Source organism: Lolium rigidum, chromosome 1 (assembly GCF_022539505.1).
Source record: "Lolium rigidum isolate FL_2022 chromosome 1, APGP_CSIRO_Lrig_0.1, whole genome shotgun sequence".
Classification (NCBI taxonomy): Eukaryota; Viridiplantae; Streptophyta; class Magnoliopsida; order Poales; family Poaceae; genus Lolium; species Lolium rigidum.
Window position 1 is genome coordinate 254,301,381 of NC_061508.1, and position 20,087 is coordinate 254,321,467.

The 20,087-nt window shown below is 43.1% G+C and overlaps 2 protein-coding genes and 4 non-coding genes across 6 annotated transcripts; all 6 read right to left on the minus strand.

Annotated features, from left to right (window-relative positions):
• Nucleotides 1-3,109: 3,109 nt before the first annotated feature.
• LOC124692760 (ubiquitin-conjugating enzyme E2 10) lies at nucleotides 3,110-6,176 on the minus strand. Its single transcript, XM_047226194.1, has 4 exons — nucleotides 5,984-6,176; nucleotides 4,309-4,436; nucleotides 3,609-3,713; nucleotides 3,110-3,479 (listed from the first exon to the last, which is right to left on the minus strand). Exons 1-4 carry the CDS (start codon nucleotides 6,051-6,053, stop codon nucleotides 3,336-3,338), a joined length of 447 nt encoding a protein of 148 aa, XP_047082150.1. The 5' UTR covers nucleotides 6,054-6,176; the 3' UTR covers nucleotides 3,110-3,335.
• Nucleotides 4,610-4,681, minus strand: TRNAH-GUG. The gene has a single exon. It is a non-coding gene; the product is annotated as a tRNA-His (tRNA).
• TRNAH-GUG lies at nucleotides 4,921-4,992 on the minus strand. The gene has a single exon. It is a non-coding gene; the product is annotated as a tRNA-His (tRNA).
• TRNAH-GUG lies at nucleotides 5,234-5,305 on the minus strand. The gene has a single exon. It is a non-coding gene; the product is annotated as a tRNA-His (tRNA).
• TRNAH-GUG lies at nucleotides 5,497-5,568 on the minus strand. Its single transcript has one exon. It is a non-coding gene; the product is annotated as a tRNA-His (tRNA).
• A 5,358-nt stretch (nucleotides 6,177-11,534) lies between the features above and the next one.
• LOC124692769 (BTB/POZ domain-containing protein POB1-like) lies at nucleotides 11,535-19,008 on the minus strand. The gene is made up of 6 exons (XM_047226205.1): nucleotides 18,798-19,008; nucleotides 16,744-16,872; nucleotides 13,340-13,458; nucleotides 13,188-13,251; nucleotides 12,587-12,866; nucleotides 11,535-12,505 (listed from the first exon to the last, which is right to left on the minus strand). The coding sequence occupies exons 1-6, from the start codon at nucleotides 19,006-19,008 to the stop codon at nucleotides 11,695-11,697; spliced, it is 1,614 nt and encodes a 537-aa protein (XP_047082161.1). The 3' UTR covers nucleotides 11,535-11,694.
• Nucleotides 19,009-20,087: the final 1,079 nt, after the last annotated feature.

Genomic DNA, 20,087 nt, shown 5'->3' on the forward strand with positions numbered 1-20,087 from the left:
GCCGTTTTTGCCGGGTCATGTATTCTGGGAAAATGTTTTCGCCTTCTCATGTAAAGTTGGAATCAGTTGACATCAAAAGTTGGGTAAAGCACAAGAAGATGTGCTAATCTGGTGCTCGTTTTACTCTTAAAATAAGGAGCTGGCGTCTTCATTTAGAGTGCCATGACAAGATCTCTATCAGAATCTATAGCTGGCACTTTCGCAAAAAAAATATATATATATATATATATATATAGCTGGCAGCCTGGTTCTTTATCTTTTGTGAGCACCATCATAACGAAGATCTAGATCAACGCTGATATTATCTGAAACTAATCTCACTTTTTTCTTCATGAGGGAAATCGACCTCACCTTTTGGAAAGAAAGCAGCTCTGCATTTTGCAGTTCAGTATTCCTAGAGAAGTTTCGGTGCAACCAGAAATCAGCCCAGAGGCCACCTTTGAAGCGGGCATTGGATTCCCCTAACTCTTGGTCAACATTTGTGTGCTAGGGTATCTTATTCGTACGTTTAGTTCTCAGCAACCAAACATGACAGTTCTTCTGATGGCAGATCGTCTTGGTCATTTCTCAGCAACCAAACGCACGTTTAGTCGAGGCTGTGAAAAGCAGAGCAGGCAAACCAGTGCTCCAAGAGCTCTTTCACGGCTGCTTTTTTTTTTTTTTTTTTTTTTTTGCATTGCCTTCTTCTTTATGCTTTAGTTTTCTTTTCCTTTTTCCTTTTTTTTGTGGTGATAGCTTTAGTTTCTTCCTAGGGTTGAATGACGTTCAACGTTCTTCTATGTGATCCTTGATTGTAATTTTTTTTTTTGACGATCAGATTGTAATTATTTGAATGACGAACTTCTATATCTATAATACTCCCTAAAGAAGAAGGCACCGATTGATGCAAAGGCCAGGGTTACACTCCCCTTTAAAAAAACTGCTTGGAGCACACGGATTGCAGATCCAAGACATTGAAGAGGCGAAGGCGGCAAACTAGGACCAAGGATATGCAGGTGGTACTGAGGCTGCAAATCATGGCTCCTCTCTGCTCCTGGCGCTGTCGGTGATTAGAAAATCCTGATAGTATCGGTACGCAAGAGTTTATATTTCTGACCAACTCTGCTTTTAAAATAATTAAGATGGGTGGTTTAACACAAGATACTGCAGCATATCATAGCAGTAAATAAATTACATGAACGTCGCACCCGGATATAAAAAAATTGTTTGCAGAGGATAGAATCAGTTCATCATCCGTGGGTGTACTTAATCATGTCTCCAATGAAGTTATGAAGGGGGGCACTTGGGGTCACAGAGAGGGCAATTTGCCAAGCACTCGTCCCTTTCCTGGAAACATGGCAAGCCCGGTAGGTTCTGGCAGCAGAAACAGATATAATTACCACATGCATTCCTAGTGCAAAGTTTCAGAACAATCTTGCTCTGATGTAACGCCGTCGAGTTGACCAAGTTAGCTCTAGGATTCGCGTTCCTGTGATCGCTCCTGCCTCCATCTTCAAGACGACGGCCTGTTTTGCATACGATATATATTACGCGTTGATTTGTGTGCGCATGACAGATGATACACGCCAGAATACGCCATGGATGACACACCCACGCAAGATATATGTATGCTTACACTCGAACGTCGCTGCCAGGATTCCAAGGGACATGATGATCATCGCATACGCCAGAGTGCTCCCCCTCATATTGATCTCGAGCTTGTTGAAATACTAAGACAACCGGATATTGGTGTCGGCTAGAGTGTGGGAGCAACGGATATGACCGCCGCACACCGTATATGCCGTAATATAGAGCAGACATAGTGAAATATGCTTCCTATGATATATTTGTCTAAATATGGAAATTTAGAAAAATCTACAACACTTACTTTGGCACGGAGGAAATATAATTTTTTCTTTATGAGGCAAGATATATGTCAATTAATCTAAAAGATTATATGACATATGAATTCGTTACATTACGAACACAGTATATGTCAAATAGTATGAAAAGATTCAATCCTGTCATCCTTCAAATATGTCTCTATACTTTCCTATAATAACTGCAATTATTTTATTTATCTTACTGCCTTGTTTTAAGTATATTTAGTACTTTAGTTTATATTTTATTTATCTAAATTGATCCACCTTAAATAGAAAATATAAATTAAAATTAAATAAGAAAACAGAACATTCCCCCTCTAGTCCTAAAATAGAGTTTCTATTTATTTATTTTTATTGTATTACTTCTTGTTATACTGCATATATTAGATTTTTATTGTACTCCCTCTTATTTATATTATCTGCCACTAGTATGGATGTATCTAAAACTAAAATATGTCTAAATACATCTATATTAGTGGCAACTAATATGAATTGAATGGAGTAATTAGGTTCTAATTTAGTTTTCTCTCTGATTCAGCGAATAGGAGGATGTACTAGTATTCTAATTTTTATTTAGTAGTCTCTTATTGTAATATATAATTAAATAAAGAATAGAGCAATTCCTTTTTGCTAGGGAAAAAATATAAAAATATATTTTAAAAATACATATTTTGATGAAATTCCATTTTTTGGTAGTTTAGTTGGTTTTACTCTGTTTATCCTTAGCTTAATTCTGTTTTCATTTTAACGTATTCTGTAATGTAATGTAAATACAATGAAATTAATTTTGTAAAATGAAATTTTAATAAGCTAAATAAGAGTCGTATACGCTGTTTGGGGGCTTTACCAGGACTCACTAGAAAAACACCTGAATCCAAAATTAATCTAAAAAATAAATTCTATAACAGAAAAAAGGAGAAATGTCACATTCTGTCTTCTAAGAAAAAACAGAAATTATGTTTTTGCTATGGTAAGGACAATTACTTAAATACATACATAGTGGTAGAAACGCAAAAAGGTTAACAGATTTTATTACAATTACTTCAAATGCGTGCATAGTACTCCTCAATTTATTTCAATTAATTGTGGATCAGCCATTTTAATTAGAATGAGCCTGAGAAAGCTAGGAGATTCTCTGAAGCTTAATTCAGAATATCAACATGCCAATAGGGAACGTTGCCAATGAGGAAACAGCACCCAAGTTCCAATATAAAAGAGAGACAGAATAGAACAGGACAGCAATCAGGTCAAGCAGCGGAACAACTGGAGTTTCGGTTCCAGTTTCTTTCATTAATTTTGTTGTATGGGTGCACCCATATAGGCCTTCTGCCATGGTTTGGCAATATGGCATTGGAATTCAGTCAGGTGGGCAGTACATCCCATATAATACACCCCACATAGTAGAACAGGAACAAAGATACACGAGATGCAGCGAAGATGGCTACAGCATCTTCCACCTACAGACCTGCAGCTTCATCCCATCGCATACTTTTGGGTCCAGCTCCTCGCGGTGGACTCATATTTCACACGGTCGCTCTTGTACATGTGCGCGATCTCAGGAACCAACGGGTCGTCAGGGTTTGGGTCCGTTAGCAGAGAACAGATTGAAAGGAGTACCTGAGAATAGCAGCAGATTATTAGAACTGGAAAACAAAAGTCAACTGCTAGAACTCCAGTTCCATGTTATGGCATTGTGTTTGGCATGAAATGGTGTTACATAACTATTGAAAGGAAGAATCAAGTCACCTTGGAAACTGTCAATGCAGGGCTCCATTGCTCCTTCAAGATATCAAGACATATGCTCCCATTACTATTGATATTTGGGTGGAAAACCTTTGTCTTAAATGCAACCTGTAAAGTTACTTCCATTAGAATTAAGCTATAGCTCAACACAAGTATTTCAGATACACTTGAATTGTTAAAAAACACCTGGTCACGTACAATATAATCTTAGAAGAGAATTGTGCTAGCAATGGACAATTTAAGCGATTTAAACCACTCCTAGTCAACCACTCGACCATAACTATTCATACGCAATTGAGCATATAACAGGCATAATGATTTTCATTCTCGTTCTAAAGAGTTATTCGCTACAAGTTAACAAGATGACCGGGCATTGTACACTCAATGACCTCACAATAAGCACCATTTCATTAAAAACAATTACTAGAATATTTGTTATGAAACCTAGTGCATTAGTAGTTATCATACAATTTGTGGTACATGAAGAGATAACAAAACGAAGAAGTGCTTGAAGCTGAACCATGGTAGTAATTATGCACGCGCGCATGATTACATATGAAAAAACTATGCAAATGACATTGGCTTGGTATCTTATATCATTCCTTTGACCAACTTTGAAGTGCTACAGAAATAAAAATATGTATACTCCTAAGAAACAATGTTCAGAACATCGCCTGCACTGGAAATGATATTGACTCCATACCTTGGGTGGCTTGAACGGGTAGTCTGGAGGAAAGTGGATGGTAACCAAAAAGACACCACCGGCATATGGGCTTTCTGTTGGACCCATGATCGTAGCTTGCCAGTGAAACATATCTTCTGCCACAGGGCCTGTTCAGTGGTGGGAAAGAGCAGATGTTTTAGCCACACATTAAAGCCTCGATCTGAATTCTGTAATGCTATTGAAAACAGTGGAGTAAGATGATATACAGTGGAGTGGGAAACTGCTACCGCTATATGAAACAATGAACTGCTACCGAATTCGACAAAATAAAAATTGCACTTGTGGCTGCTGGGATTCGAGCCCAGGTCTCCACGGCCACAACGTGGAATTCTCACCACTAAACTACAGCCACTTTGTTGTAACTCAGCAGAAATCTTATGGCCATCTACAGTGGCAGGTATATTTGGTCCATTGCTACTGAACACAATGGAATGGAGTAAGAAGATATACAGTGGAGCACGAAACCGATACTGCGTGATGAAATAATGAACTGCCACCGAATTTTAGATACTAGCAAGAATAGTTCATAATCATTTTAAGTCCCTGTCAACAGCTAGAGGCAACTCTAGCGAAAAAACAAAAAAGTGCGATTGTGGCTGCTGGGATTCGAGCCCAGGTCTCCACGGCCACAACGTGGAATTCTAACCACTAAACTACAGCCACTTTATTGTACCCCAGCAGCAAACTTATGACCATCTGCAGTGGCAGGTATATTTTTGTCCATTGCTATTGAACACAGTGGAATGGAGTAAGATGATATACAGTGGAGTACGAAACCGATACTGCGTGATGAAATAAGGAACTGCCACCGAATTTTAGATACTAGCAAAAATAGTTCATAATCAATTTTAAGTCCCTGTCAACAGCTAGAGGCAACTCTAGCTACAAAACAAAAAAGTGCGATTGTGGCTGCTGGGATTCGAGCCCAGGTCTCCACGGCCACAACGTGGAATTCTCACCACTAAACTACAGCCACTTTGTTGTAACTCAGCAGACAAATTATGGCCATATTCAGTAGCAGCTATTTCGTCCACAATGGAGTAAGATGATACTAACATACTAGTGGATTAGGAAACTGATAACCGGTGATGAATAATGAATTGGTGCCGAATTTTAGATAGCAGCTAGAGGTGAGCTCAGCGACAAAAACAAAACAAATAGTGCGTTTGTGGCTGCTGGGATTCGAGCCCAGGTCTCCACGGCCACAACGTGGAATTCTCACCACTAAACTACAGCCACCTTGTTGGAACTCAGCAGACAAATTATGACAATATTAAGTAGCAGGTGTTTTTGTCCATTGCCACAGTTTTGGCATGCCATAGGCCAACCATACTACTTCTAGCAGTCAGATGCCTAATCGAAGAACCCTAATAAGGACTGCCGGTTTTATAGTGAAATTCCCACGAGCGCCCCCTCAATCCTCGCGTTGAGACGCCTAATCGAAGAATCCTCAACAGGCAATCGACAGATCTAGAAACGGCTGGCGCGAAAACCATACATCGTACTAGTACAGACAGGGTGGTAACCAAGCGCATCCGACACCGGGGAATCTCAAAGGAGATACGTATTAATTAACAAGTAGTAGAAACAGTTTAATAACTAACTAAGTAGCAGCAATAAATAAGTAGATCTGGCGGGCGGGCAGTCGAATTACCTGCGCTGCAGGAGGTGGGTGGATCCCGCTGCAGGTCCTTGAGCTCCTTGAGGATCCGCTTGGACGCCATGGCCTAATCTGCAGCAGCAAGCTCCGATCGAAATCGAGAGGAAAGTGAGGGACGGGATAGATCGACGGGGGCGCGCGTATAAGTAGAGGATGGTGGGGGTGGCGTGCGGCAAGGGAAGGGAAGGAGATTGGGTTCGGGTTTTGGTTGGATTGGAGCGGAGGACGGTCACGGCACGCGCACGCACGGGTGATGGGTGGGTCTCCGGAACCGGAAGCTTCTGGGCCTGGGAGCACGCGGTGACGACGTCGACGCGGACGCCGGGCACCTGCTAGGGTGGCCGGTGGCGCGCTCCGGCTCGGGTCGGTCTTGAACTCTCACGCGTGTTTTTCCCCGAAACATGGTATAATCGTAGACGTAGACGTTTCGTATATACGAACATATATTCACCTCTATAGGTATATATTCACCTCTATAGGTACATCCTACCTTTATGAGTATTTTTGAAAAAGAATGAGTTTAAGAGACTTACTCATGGTTTTGAAATTGACGATGCCACTACATGCGTCTACATGGAAATATCGTCTCTCACTGAAAAAAATATTTCATCTTTATAAGACACTAAAGTGTTAAACCTGAGGTTTAAACTCTGGTGAGCTAAGGGTGCCACTATCTTCCTTACTATCCAACCACAGGTTAATTCTCACCTCTCCTACGAGCCTGATTTTGCTACTCGACGTAGGATCGTGCATATTGCATAACTGGCTCAACAAGAGGGTTTTACAGCCAAATTACACGCTTCATATACACAAACCAATAATATTACAGATCGTATATTATTATTTTTCAAAAAAAAGTATGTAAAAGTTGATCGAGTTTTTAGAAAATAAAGCATTACCATGTCGTGAAATATATTTTCATACAATGTCATAGTTGATGATAATTTTTCTAAAGTTTGATCAAACCTTACTTGTTGTTTCACTTAAAATCTTAGTTATTGGAATGGATGAAGCAGTTATAAGACATTTTAGATATTTTAATGTGGGTTAGATACAGACCGAAATGATTCGAAATGGTGCACGCTAAAACACAACTTGATTGTTAAAAAAAAACACCTTTATATATGCATTTAGAAAAAACCTTAAACATAGCATAGAAGTGAACGGGAGGAGCATGTGTTATGGTTCTCTAATTCTACGATTGTTTTGGTCTGCGGAGTTTCAGAATGTAAGAATGAAAACAAATTGCATTATGATAAAATCTTATGATATTTCAAATTGTTTCACGCATCTAGTTGCATACAAAGACAAGTATAACTACCACACTACTCGTTTCCCATATCTTTCGATGTTTTCCATTGCCATATGGCTGCATACATAGAAATTGGACGTTTTCACACTCTTTTTACAGGGATTGGGCGTTTTTATTATCAAGGTTGATCTAAGGTCTCTTTTGCCAAAGGCATATGTAGTAATTTTGGAAGATTGTCGGGACTACTTTGCATGCAAGTTTATAGAAAAATTTCCTTTGATTCAACCTCGATTTCTTTTCTTCTTCTTTGTTTCAGTGTAACCTATGGCATGTACCTGGCTAGCAAGACTACACCGAGAGTTTGATGGCAAAAAAGATAGAAAGAGCCTAAACAGTTGTGAATCCATTTATGCCCCAACCTTGGAGCTTAGCTTATCTTGTGAGTCAGATCTTCATTCGTGGGATCGTCTTTTTAAAACGACCGTTTGTTTGTTATGTATGAAATGATGTGTATCTCTTTTGTCTTGCATTGGACTAGTTCCGATGGTCATTTTTATTAGCAGTATGTAATAAGATTGATATGTCCCTTAGATACTAGTAATTACAATGCATTGTATCTTACATAAGCCAAGTATGTATTAGGTAGACACACTTTTATTAAGAATGAAATGTCCATGGACGGTATATGAGATACTAGACCATAAAGGTGCGCGTTGCCGCACCCATCCATCTTAGGGTGAAAGATGATATAAATAGTTACGGAACAATATGCAATACAAACATCTAAGAAAAAAATGCACACTCCGAATTGCGGCTTCAAATAATCACCAAACCCGCCTATGTAATTTTGTTTGCATGATACCTTACAAATCTTTTGCAAATGAAATAATGGTTAGACGTAGCCATGAGCCCAGGATGTATGGTGTGATTGTGAAGCAGACAAAACAAAATAGAATATTGGATCTAACATTAACTACATCTGCATATTGGGTACCGCTATGGTAGGAAAGAAACTTTTTTTTTTTGAACTTATGGTAGGAAAGAAACTTGGTTACATGTCAGACTGGTTGTTTCTTTTGCTAGAGTTTTTGGAGCACCATGGAGCATGTACCTGCCAAAAGGGTAGTTATGATCATGCTCATCTGAACATCTAGTCACATATGAACAATTGTGGCAGTTTTAATAACAATATCAAAAGCAAAAGGAACAAAAAAAAAAGTGCCATAAAACCTAATTATGAAAATGAAGAGCGTCTCAAAAATCTGAAGTTGAAGTAAGTGAGACTATGCTTTTTAAAACTACTTTAAAGTTGCTGAAGCTTTTATGAAACTATCAGCTATATCTGAAAGATAACCTCCACTGAGCAGTACACACAGCACAATCCGAATAACTGGATGCATTAGTAAGCTAACAAACATCTACACACGAAATGGTGATAGGAATATAAAATCATTTGTGTATAAAAACTATTACTCCAAGTAACATCACATACTACTACAAAAATCCACGTCAGCTAACTGCTACTGGTTTTCAACCACCCGACCAGACTAATCATGTATTGAATCTTGCTAGCACGAATCATCCTCTCTAATGAAAAATTAGCACAATTCACAAAGGATTCTGGACAAAGAATAGCACAACTTCGCCACGACAAGAGAGCAATAGAGTTTTGACAGGAACTCCAAGGATAAACTGAATGTATCCCTTGCAAAACGGTCTGAGGGTAAGTAGTAAGCTAGAAGTTGAATGAACCCCCATATATAAATCTTTAGTAAAAGAAATAACCAACATGTGTTTAAGATAACCTTCCACCACCAAATGATATGAGCCTTAAGATGGCCTGGTCAAATCTATAGTAAAATGGAAACATCAATTAATACTTAGTAATCTACAGGAAAATGCCAAGATGGTAAGTCAGAAAACTTGTCTATTGGTGTAGTCGGCATAATAGTGGAGTAAGTGGACTTAAATTATGTATTGAACTTGGTGGCCATGAAAATGTAAGAAATCCCATGTACGTGCATGTCCATGGCTCCATTTACCGTCCCGGATCCCGACAACAAGAAATTATATCAAATGAAACGTCTTACGTCTCAGCATCGCCAAACCTGTTGTTTACATAATGCACCTGTATGTTCCCTCGGTCAAGAATCTGAAATGTGCAAAAACTTATGTTAGCAACTTAGCATAAGGGAAATAACTGAGCTATATCTACAATGCAATGAAGCACATTTACCCCGTTGCTCATCTTCACAAATAATTTGGTTGCTTCATTTTCTGAAGAAAACTCCACTTAGCCAGATACAACACCAAACACGGAAAGGAAGATCTAGCATGAAGCCCATTTCATATGTAGTCAGTTGCAACTTACGCTATCAGATCCGTCATATGGCATTTGGATCCAAGCACCAAACAAATCTACCAGATATTAAATAAAAGGCTTACACAATAAGAGACTGATGTAGTGAATCTTACCTCCCACAAACAAGTTAGAACATGAGGAGAAAGTGACACTCTGTTTACAGGATTGTGTCAATTAGAAAGTGGTATATGGGGCAAAGCATTTCTTACCCAATTCAATATCACCACTAAACCCTAGAAATTGTACCGAAACCAGTTAAGAATAACAAGCAGGCAGTGCGGGAAACATACTGAAACGAAAGATTGTCACATGGGTGCGTGTTGGAAATGAAATTGAAAATTACCTGGGAGTGCCCGGCTGGGCGCCAAAATAATTAAGGATTGCACAGGCGCTAGAGATGCTTCCATACATAAGAAGGTTTACTGTTGGCCGCATCCACACGAATACACGACAACCTGCCCTGCCTGTGTGCGCCGCCGCACACATCAAAGAGAAGCATCAATTGTCAGCAGATCTTGAATGGCCAGTGAGCTGATGGATGATACCTTGAACGAGGATTCGTCGTTCGACGATGCATCAGTGGCGATGCGTGTTGTTCCTCAACGGCGGAAGCGCGGTGACGGCGGCGCACTCGTGAGAGGAGAGATGCTAGTTGTGAAGGGAGAGGTGCGCGAGAAACACACCGGCGCCATTTGAGAGAGAGAACACACGCAAAGCACAAGTAGGCTCCTCAAATAAAGGAAGCGGAAGTGGCGATGTTCTAACTTACGCCCACCATCAATTTCCTCCGGCAACGGTAGTTTAATTATGCATCAATGACGGCGGCTAAAGGAAGCAGAGAAGATCTTGGAAAAAATGAGACGAAGCAGGGCGAACAAGAACCTAGCGAGGCCTATGCGTACACGGAGGAAGGGGAGTAGTCGACCAGGGAAGAAAAAATGGGCTAGCATGCCGAACTGCCCACACATCAGATACAGATCTTATGGGCTCTTACAGCCCAATTAACCATGACTTATCTAGCTCGATTTCGGGAGTAGCAGCCCAGCAAAGATGGGCTGGTCCGTTAGGCGCGGTTTGACGAAGCAAGCGACGTTCGGGAGAGAAGCGACGATCTCCAACGTGTAGATACGAAGGATCTGACGGCTGAAGGAACGAAATCACTGTGGTTAGTCTTAGCTGGTTCAGTTTTACTGTTAACTAATTAGAGGGGTTCATCCTCTCTACCGGGGGCACACCTAAAGGCCGCTCGGGGTTGATGCTGACGGTGACGCTGCCCACAATGATATAACTAAAGAGATCTTTTACGCAGATTAAATAGACAGAAACAACATCCTAGACACTTCGTATTTCTAGTTTGCTTGGGTTTCGACATGTTTCTGGGTCCACCATTGCCCTATACTGTTAGTTCTTCCGTTCTTCGTCACTAACAAAATCTAAGGTGGTGCCGAAGATACGGTGCCAAGGTGGAGCACTAGGTTAGGCCAAAGTGCAACAAGCTCCAAGGGTTAATTGTATCTGGTGGAAAGTTGAAGAACGAAACTGTGAAGCAGCATCGTCAAAGGTTGAGGCCTGAGATAACTTGCTCGTCTTCTTTGCCTTCCACTCTGCATCCTCTGTGTCACACTTCCTCATGCAGAAATATTCGAACCTATCCATCGGATCAAATTGGACGCATGATACGACCGTATACGACGACTTCCTTTGTCAAATTTGTTTTGCTGATTTGACCACCAACTTCCATCCTAGTCATCAAACTGGTCTCTTTGCCAGAGACAAGCCTGGTGGACTTTTTCGTGTGGATCAAGTACCTTCAGAAGTTTGAAAGGACTAAAGCATTGGAAATTCGACCAACTGCCAATTCAGCTCATTGGTCCAGTGTTAATTTTCAGTTTTCACAGTTCAATTAATGCATAGCATGACAACTTTCGATATAAAACAAGGGATTTTGCTTCTCGTTTCATAAGTGTCAGCCCGGTAAAAACAAAATGTTCTGACTCACACAAGATTTTCCGCACTAAGGCTCATCATTGCACGAATTTAGCCTTGAGCAACAACACAGATGAGGTTAGTAGTGCGTCAAGCACTATCTATCTATGGCTGCTTTATCGTCAATTCCGCTCTCAGATGTAGTACCCCGTTGATGAAGAAGAGGCTATCATCAGCCATAAACGATGGCCAGGGAATCGCAAAGAGATTCCGGTAGCCAACAGCCTTTCCACCAGTGAAGGTGTAGTAGCCCTTGTACTTGCTGACAAACTCCCCCGATGGCCTTGACCTTGCAGCAAACTCATAGTCAACGGTAACACTCGTTGAGCCTTTCTCTTGCATCCCTAAGAAGAGACCAAAGCAGTGGAAAGCACCTTGTTGATCCATGTTGCAATGTGCCGAGAGGAAGAATCCCTGTCCAGCAAGATGGAAGGCTTGCGAGTATATCCGCCCAGATGGGAAAAGTTTGGTACATTCCTCACGCTTCAGATCCAAATATGCGATGCACTGAGGATATGGTCGATCGAATTCCACCACCTTAAGCGGACGATATTTGTAAGCTCGTTCTGTATATTTCCCATAGGCCAACACATCTGCAGCAAGGGCGCGCTGTCGATGCGGTGCATCAGCCTTGTATAGAAGTGCATCAGTGACACTTTTAGTTGCTTGTTCATGATCCACATCATTGCATGCAAGGACCTTCCGCAACTTCCTGCATGTCATATGAGAGAAACGAACAAGTGGCAGCAAGTGAGTACCCAAGATTTCACGCCTTTCCTCCAATTTTGGGTATTGAGCACGCGCCCACTTGATCACGAAGTCATAGACTGCATCCTCTGATGCCACCTGAAGGTCATCACTCCATAGGATGGCTTCGATCCCAGCAAGGGGAATGTTCATCGCCTCATCCTGAAACCTGAAAAGAGGCATTCCTTTAGTGCACCATGTTGCTTCAATAATTTAGTAGTTTGCACTATTAATAAAGGAGACTACCCACTTGGTCAAATCCTTGTATTTGTTGGCAAGGAATTCCTTGGCAGCATCAGTCAGTGGCTGAACTGCAGCAGCCATTGAAATGCTGGAAGGCAGATCAAGATAGAGAAGTGCAGATTCTGTGGTCATCGGTAAGCTTCTTAGCAATTGACTGCAGTGTCTCATGCAAGAAACAACTTCAAATTTGTCAGACATCATCAAGATATCAAGCAGAAGGGCTGGCTGATTTGTTGTCAACTTTCCGCTGTAAATAAAGCTCAGAAGCTCCATAAGGGCATTTTCCTCTGCTCCAAGTAGAAATACAACAATCATACGTAAGGTAACTGATAACTGGAAAAGGAAACAGAAAAAATACGATGTTTGTTGTTGTTCGAAAATATTCAGGCGAGGCATATAATCCTTATTGACAAACGAAAAATGCAAATGGCACGGTATAGACAATCAACTGGATAACACAAACAAAAACTCAACCATTATACTGAGGCTGATCATATCAGTTCTACAAAATCAACAACTGAAATATTAAAGGAAACTATACAGAAGGTAAGATAGGATATTTAAAATTAAAATACTGAGTGTGCAGTATGCTAGAGCTCCCACATTACCTGAAGCAGTTATTCGAAGAGTTGCATGCCTCTGATCAGATTCTTTCATGCCATTTGAGAAAAGCTAACAAGAAGAATGTTATGGCATTATTAGCTTGATACAATACACTACAGTGCACACTGAGCTCATTTCATGCACGAATTAGAATTACCTTGTAAAAGAAAGGACTTTTTGCAGCTAGAATAGCAGAGCTGATATAGATAGATTTTACTCTCAAAACCTGATTACACTCCATATTCAATGATGAATCACTGCTTTCTCCATCCTCACCTGATAGAAATAAGAGAGTCCAATGAATCCAGTAGCAAATGGACAAATAGTATGAAGGAACAAAATGATGGATAGCAGCATCGCCTCTTAAGATACATGGGGCACAATATTCACATCTTTTGTGTAGACAGGGAATGGCACTTCATAAGCACAAGCACAACCAAATGAGGAGTATAATGCATCGAATCATATGGGGTATCAGTTATCAGTTTATCACATAGGCACAAAGATCAGAATTTTGGCTGGTTCAACAATCTAAGTTCGTCTGTCCACAAGGGTATCAATTGCACACAAACAGAACCACTCATAATTATTCTAGAATAGCTGACAGAAGTATAATGCATTAACCAAACCCAATTGATCCTAATTTAGGTGGAGTTGCAAGGATGATGTAATCAAGCCCATATAAATCTCAATTAATCAGTAGTGAAGTGAGGCCGTTTTCTTGCTGGAAGAAGAGCCGCTTCTTTTTTGCGGCGGGGGGCAATAAAATTATTACCTGATGTTTACTAAATATTGTAATTGTCAGGGCACTAGGTCAAAGAAAGGTTCCGAGTACCAACATGTCCCCTCAGTTCAAATACATTTGCAACAAGAAAATCAAATCCCTCTGGTACAATGTGCCAGCAGCTGGGTGACTTCTTTTGGGCTTAGGCTTATGCATAAGCCAGCTTATGAAAAATGGTGGGCAGAAACTGTGGTGAGGAGAAGCTCTTAGAAACTGTTCCTCCTATTCTTTTGGGCTTGTGACATTTTAGCTTATTTGTGGTGTTAAGTTGTGAAAAGTCCGAAACACCCTTAAATACAAAATTTGCCCAGCTCAATTCGTAACATCATTATCAATGAGCAATAAATAATCTAGACCATTTTTGTATATTACAACACGGAGTGCAATAATCATATCTGAGGAACGGGGGCAAAATAAACGGAGGAAAAATCCATGCGCATATCTAGACCACCATTCATCCATTAAACATGCATGTATGTGCATCTAAGCTGTACCAGCATCCGATTGCAGCGCCCCAGCTAAAAGAAATCAAAGATCATGCTAACAGGAAGACAGACGCGAGCTGGCCTGGTGAACTGGATCGGACGCTCACGTGTTCCAATCGAGCCAGGGCAGTTGCTCCGCGTGCCTGACAGAGGCGGAGCAGGTCACGTCAGTCGGCGGGGCTCCTGCCCCATGTGCTGGGAGAGATCCTGGGCTCTTCGGCGGAGGCGGAGCAGATCACGCTGGAGTGGATGATGAGGGCGAGCTAGGGAGACGGACGGGCGGGCGGGCCAGGCTTCAGCAGCGTGCCCACGACCGGCGGAGGTCGGAGGAGACGGGCGGGAGGCAGGATAGACGGAGAAGATGCGGGCGAGCCGCGGAGTATACGGCCAGTGGCGGGGAAATTTGGCCGCCGGCGGAGACCCTACATGGCATGCTTGTTTCTCACAGGGGGAAAGTGGACGGGAGGGAGAGAACAGGGTGTCGCTTGGGTTGACTGCGGTGGCAGTTTGGTGTAATTAATGGGAACAGAAGGGGTAGTGCCATATAGCGTTTGGTTCATCTGTGGAGAAGCTTGGGAAACTGCCAGAAACTGGTCCAGAGCAGTTTCTGGGTATACACAGGATTGGAGCTTCACGGTGAAATTAAGCTGGCCTCAAGCTGGACACTTCTTTTGGGATTCAGCTGCCTACAACCCCGAAGCCGGTTCACAAGCCCAAAAGAAGTCAGCCCAACTCTAAAAGCACAGATGACCAGTACCAATGATTGCTAACAATAAGGAAATGAGAAAATTCCTAATTTGACACCGGATGAAAATGTTCTTCCTTATTTGACACCGGAAAATAAAATCTTCCCTGTTTGACACCGAGTCAAAATTTTGTTCCTTATATGATATTCCTTCCATTTTGTTACACTGTTCCCTCCAGGTTCCCAAATAAACTGTCAGTTATTTTTGCTTCATGCCCTCAATTACCCCTTGCTGTACAAAACTGTTCGCTTTTGTTGCGCATGGTCAACGTCGTGACTCGTGAGCATCTCTGCCATGCCAAGGGCACGGTCAACGGTGTCGGTTGGGGATGTGATTGCACCATTGCTGAGAAGCGGTCAGCGTGTGTGGAGATCGAGAACGGGTGGCCAGCGCAGAACAGAGCCCTGGCGGTGCGGAGGGGCGCGCTGGTCTGCAGCAGCACGGTGGAGGTGGTGCCGTGCAGTGGGCGAGGTCATGGATTACGACTCGAGAGACTAGTCTAGACTAGTCGAGCGACTAGTCTAGAAGTCACAACTTGGCTTCTGACTCAGGTGTTCGACTCGACTCAAACCATGAGTCTATCGAGTCGAGCGACTAGTCCTGGACTAGTATAGACTACTCCTAATGTGTGAGTCGATCTACTCAATTTTTTCTTGACAAGTCACCTGCCTAGGAACCCTAGCGCTATTCTCAGCCCGCTTATGTTGGTCTTGTGCTGTTTGCTGTGGACCTATGTTGAACTTATATGTTTACCGTCTTCATATATCCTTTCCATGCCTTCAAATATATTTTATATTGTTATATATATTAGGTATTATATTATATATTTATGTTAGTCCACGTCAACTAGTCTACTGTGAGTCTAGTCTTGACTAGTCCATGAGTCGGTACCCTGACGACTCGGCTCGACTCTTCGACTCGTAATCATTGGACGAGGTGCTCGCGGGCGACAGGGAAGTTGGGGCGGTGGGCGGAGATGGGCCCTGGCTGCGCGGGTGTCATGCTGTTGGCGAGGCGCGGGAGTTCGGCAGCCAGCGGTAGGAGCCCTGCCGGCAAGGCCAGCCCATTGCCATGTGGGCGGAAATTGGAGGCAGCGCATCTGCATCGTGCTCGGCGCATGGGCGGAAATCCGAGTAGGACGAACGGGAATTTCGTGGGATCGTTTTGTTTTCCCAACTGGATCGCTCTCCTAGTAGAGCCTCACATGTACAGGAAAAATTAGTCACATAGTAGCAGGGGCACTAGGCCAGAAGGGTCTTTTTAGCTGTCCTTTAACACCGTTAGTAGCCAAAACAGACGGAATGCCATATAAGGAACAAAATTTTAACTCAGTGTCAAACAGGGAAGATTTTATTTTCCAGTGTCAAATAGGGAAGCACATTTTCATCTAGTGTCAAATAAGGAATTTTCTCTAAGGAAATCTCCATAAAATAACGTCAAAGTTCTGGCATGGGTGCAGAGAATTTTGTGTATATTTCTGTATAACTTTCTAAACCTGAACCCCAAATATTTGGACAACATAATTCAGAATTTCAATTGCACTGACCATCTTGTCCAACATCAGGTGGAGATTCTTCTATCATAGCTACAGGCTCCTCACTAGTCTCCTCATAGGTATCACGTTCTTCTGCTTCAACTTTGACCTTTGCAGTTTCCAACATATATTTTCCACATTCTGGAGGCATGGAATGGTAGCACAAAGTTATTAGAGAAAAAAGAAGGTGTTACATCTAGGGCAAGAACAGGATTAAAGAGAATGTAGAACTATGAAAAATAAAACGTCAAAGAAATGCAAATCGTAATAGAAATGCAATAGATTAAGACCATAATGACGGAAAAGATATTAAAGTAAGAAAGCATAGCAAGAGTGCATTAGATTCAGAACATAATGACAGAAAAAGATCAAATCAGCAAAACACAAATCCTAGTACGTTATGCCATGACTTGAGGGTTGTTGTAATCCGTGAGAGTATTAGGGAAAGGGAGGTAGCAGGGTGGTGGTGTATCATCGAGCAACCATCTGTGGCGCGGATGATTTGTAAATCGAACTCTTCTGTCTTAATATAGACACGCAGATTCCTGCAAGTTCTAGAAAAAAAGGAAGGTAGCAATAGCTAAGTTGAACCGTGAGGCAAGTGGTGTGAGCCATGGTTTAGCCTTGCTAGGGAGAGTGCAGGAGAGAACTGTTGTATGGCTCGGGAACTCACGGCCGGAAATCGCTTAGGCGATAAAGGCCGACTGTACTACTCTTGTTTAATTAATATACTCTCTTTTCCCGGGGAAAAAACCAGCATGTGGCCAATGAACAAGTAAAATATACTGAGCACACTCAAAGTTGAAATTCAGAATGAAGTAGTATGCAACCAAAGTATATTGAGTACTCTAATTTTACCCAGGACACCAATAGAATGTTAAATAACTGGTTAAGATTAAGAACCTCTAGTTCATTACGGTTATCTCCCTCCCCTTTATATGCACTCAAATATAGAAAGTTAGAAGCATTATTATATAACACGTGAAAATCAATGTTACCCATTACAACAAACGCATGCTCAGCTGAGGCAGCTATTGGACAACATTTGGTCGTGTTATTGTAATTAAAGGTGGTAAAGATTAGTATAAACATTGCATAAAATGCTGATAGGAGAGTGAAATGAAAACAAGAAACGAGTAAAACATGATAATAGAAAGATTAACCGAATGTTTTTTACATGCATCATACCAAACATCCATGGAATTCATTTTAAAATGTGCACATATTTCAAACTAGTAAGCTCTGCTGAGTATTCCCAGCGAGACAAAAAAAAAAGTAGAAAGTTCACTATACATTGGTAGAAATAGAGCAGACTAAAGCTGCTAGTCAATCAAGCAAACAAAACATCACGTATCATTATGAAGTAATAATAAAGGGGACCAATAGATGACTACTCCCTCACTCCGGTACTTGTTTAAGAGTTGCATTCTAATTTCTAAAGAAGTGCTCACATACTACAACATTTTCATTTTTCAAAGTGAACAAAAAAGTCATCTGAACTTCAGACCATTTTCATAAGAACTATTAAGGTATCATCAGCCACGGGTTGTTATTTATCAGGCAATAACCAAGCTAGGTTTTGTCCCCAAGTTACACAAGTTATTCCATCTACTGAGCTTGTATCTGGTTCGGTGACAGTGTGAAATGCTGTTTGTAATCCATTATGACCATATTAGGTGCAGTGCCCTAGAGGTGTTGTTCTCCTATGGACTTCAAGGGTTGAGTAAGACCCTTCCCCAAATTCTGCCTACCATTGTCATATAGTAGGTAAATTCCTGGGAGGTAAGAACTGAAAGCTTAAAAGCAAATCAAACAACAAGTTGGGAATCATAGCTTTGACTTTGATGAAAAGGAAAAGGCGTTTCACCCTCTTTCACCCATCCTAACCTAAGCCTTTTTTTGACACCTAAATCCCCAACATACAGTCAGAAAACAAACCAGATACAGGAAAAGGTAGTGCTCCCCCTTTCCCCATTCCCCCACCCACCCACCTGTTGCGCCGTCAAATCATCATTACGAATTCAAATTCAAACCCAGGCGACCCCAAAATCCCAATCCGTCCTCACCTTTCTCTCGGCGTAGCTCGTCCCTGCGCCGCTTTCGGTGGCGCGCCCAGTCGGCGACGGAGGAGCACCCCTCTCCGGCGCCGCCCTTGGCCCCCGTGGCGTCGTCCCCGGGGGCGATCTCGATCCGCAGGACCCGGTCGGAGAAGTTGACCTCGTTGAAGGCGAACTCGTAGCTCGGGCCGCCGCTGGCCCGCGAGAAGTCCGGGTCCATCCCCGCCGCCGCTATCCCTCTTCCCCCCTCCAATCCAATCCAATCCAACGCAACGCAACCCAATCCAACCCACCGCGCGCGCCGCCTCACCTCCGCTCCGCGGAAACGCCCGCAGCAGGCATCCTCGCCGGCGTCGGGGCCGGAACCCTAGCCCGGGGGAAGGCCCTAGAGAAGGGTGTGGTGGGGGCGAAGAGTGGGAGGAGGAAGAAGAGAGGCGTGGTTGCGATGGGCAGGAAATGCGAGGGTGGTAAGTGCGAAAGAACTGGGAACGGAGACCGCTTAACTACGGGTCGGATGCCGGTGGGCCCCGCGTGTCGGCGGGGGCGGGGTTTGGTCGGCGATGGGATATGTTGTGCCTTGCTTCGGCGACTCGGCGTTGATGAGTTCGAGTTGGGTGGTTGGTTGCGATTAGAGCATCTCCAGTCGCGTCCCCCAAACCGTCCCCCAAACCGCGCCGGATTGAGCGTTTGGGGGACGTGTTTTGCTCGTGCCGCGTTTGGGGGACGTCGCTCCCCAGCCGCGTCCCCCAAACGCCGCCCCTAAATGAATATTTGTGCAGGAAAATAAAGGTTTTCATTCAATTTTGATTATATATTACAAAGTTTGAATGAAAACGGCTAGATTTCATCTAAACCTAGGCTACCGACCGCCCGCGGCGCGTTCGACGGCCCCGCCCGTCGTCGCCTCCCCTACGCCGCAGCTCCTCCTGCGCGCGCCTCCTCTCCTTGCGTTCGGCGGTGGCCGAGACGGTGCCGCTCCCGCCGATAGTCCTCTTCCGCCGTCCCTGCTCGGGCCGGCGGGAGGAGAGCTCGATGGCGCGACGAATCCGCGCCTCTTCGCGGGCACGAGCGTCGTCCCGGAGCTTCTTCTCCGACTCGAAGGACTCGACGAGGGCGCGTTGCCGATCGGCCGTCTCGTCGGGTGCGGCCCGTCGTCGTCGGACCACTCGAACTCGTCGTCGTCGTCCTCCACCTCGGTCTCCTCCGCCTCGGCCTCCTCCTCCTCCATTGGCGCCTCCTCCTCCACATCTGTTGGCGCCTCCATCATCGCCGCCGCAGCCTCGGCGGCCGCCGCCAACT

Bases quoted from the DNA above. Each gene is read 5' to 3' on its own strand.
- LOC124692760 (XM_047226194.1), bottom strand. From the start codon at position 6,053: ATGGCGTCCAAGCGGATCCTCAAGGAGCTCAAGGACCTGCAGCGGGAT. The intron at 4,437-5,983 runs GTAATTCGACTG...ACCACTGAACAG, and splicing joins ACCCACCTCCTGCAGCGCAG to GCCCTGTGGCAGAAGATATG. The intron at 3,714-4,308 runs GTATGGAGTCAA...GTAACTTTACAG, and splicing joins ACCCGTTCAAGCCACCCAAG to GTTGCATTTAAGACAAAGGT.
- LOC124692769 (XM_047226205.1), bottom strand. From the start codon at position 19,008: ATGGACCCGGACTTCTCGCGGGCCAGCGGCGGCCCGAGCTACGAGTTC. The intron at 16,873-18,797 runs GTGAGGACGGAT...CCATGCCTCCAG, and splicing joins CGAGCTACGCCGAGAGAAAG to AATGTGGAAAATATATGTTG. The intron at 13,459-16,743 runs GTCAGTGCAATT...TATTTCTATCAG, and splicing joins ACCTGATGTTGGACAAGATG to GTGAGGATGGAGAAAGCAGT.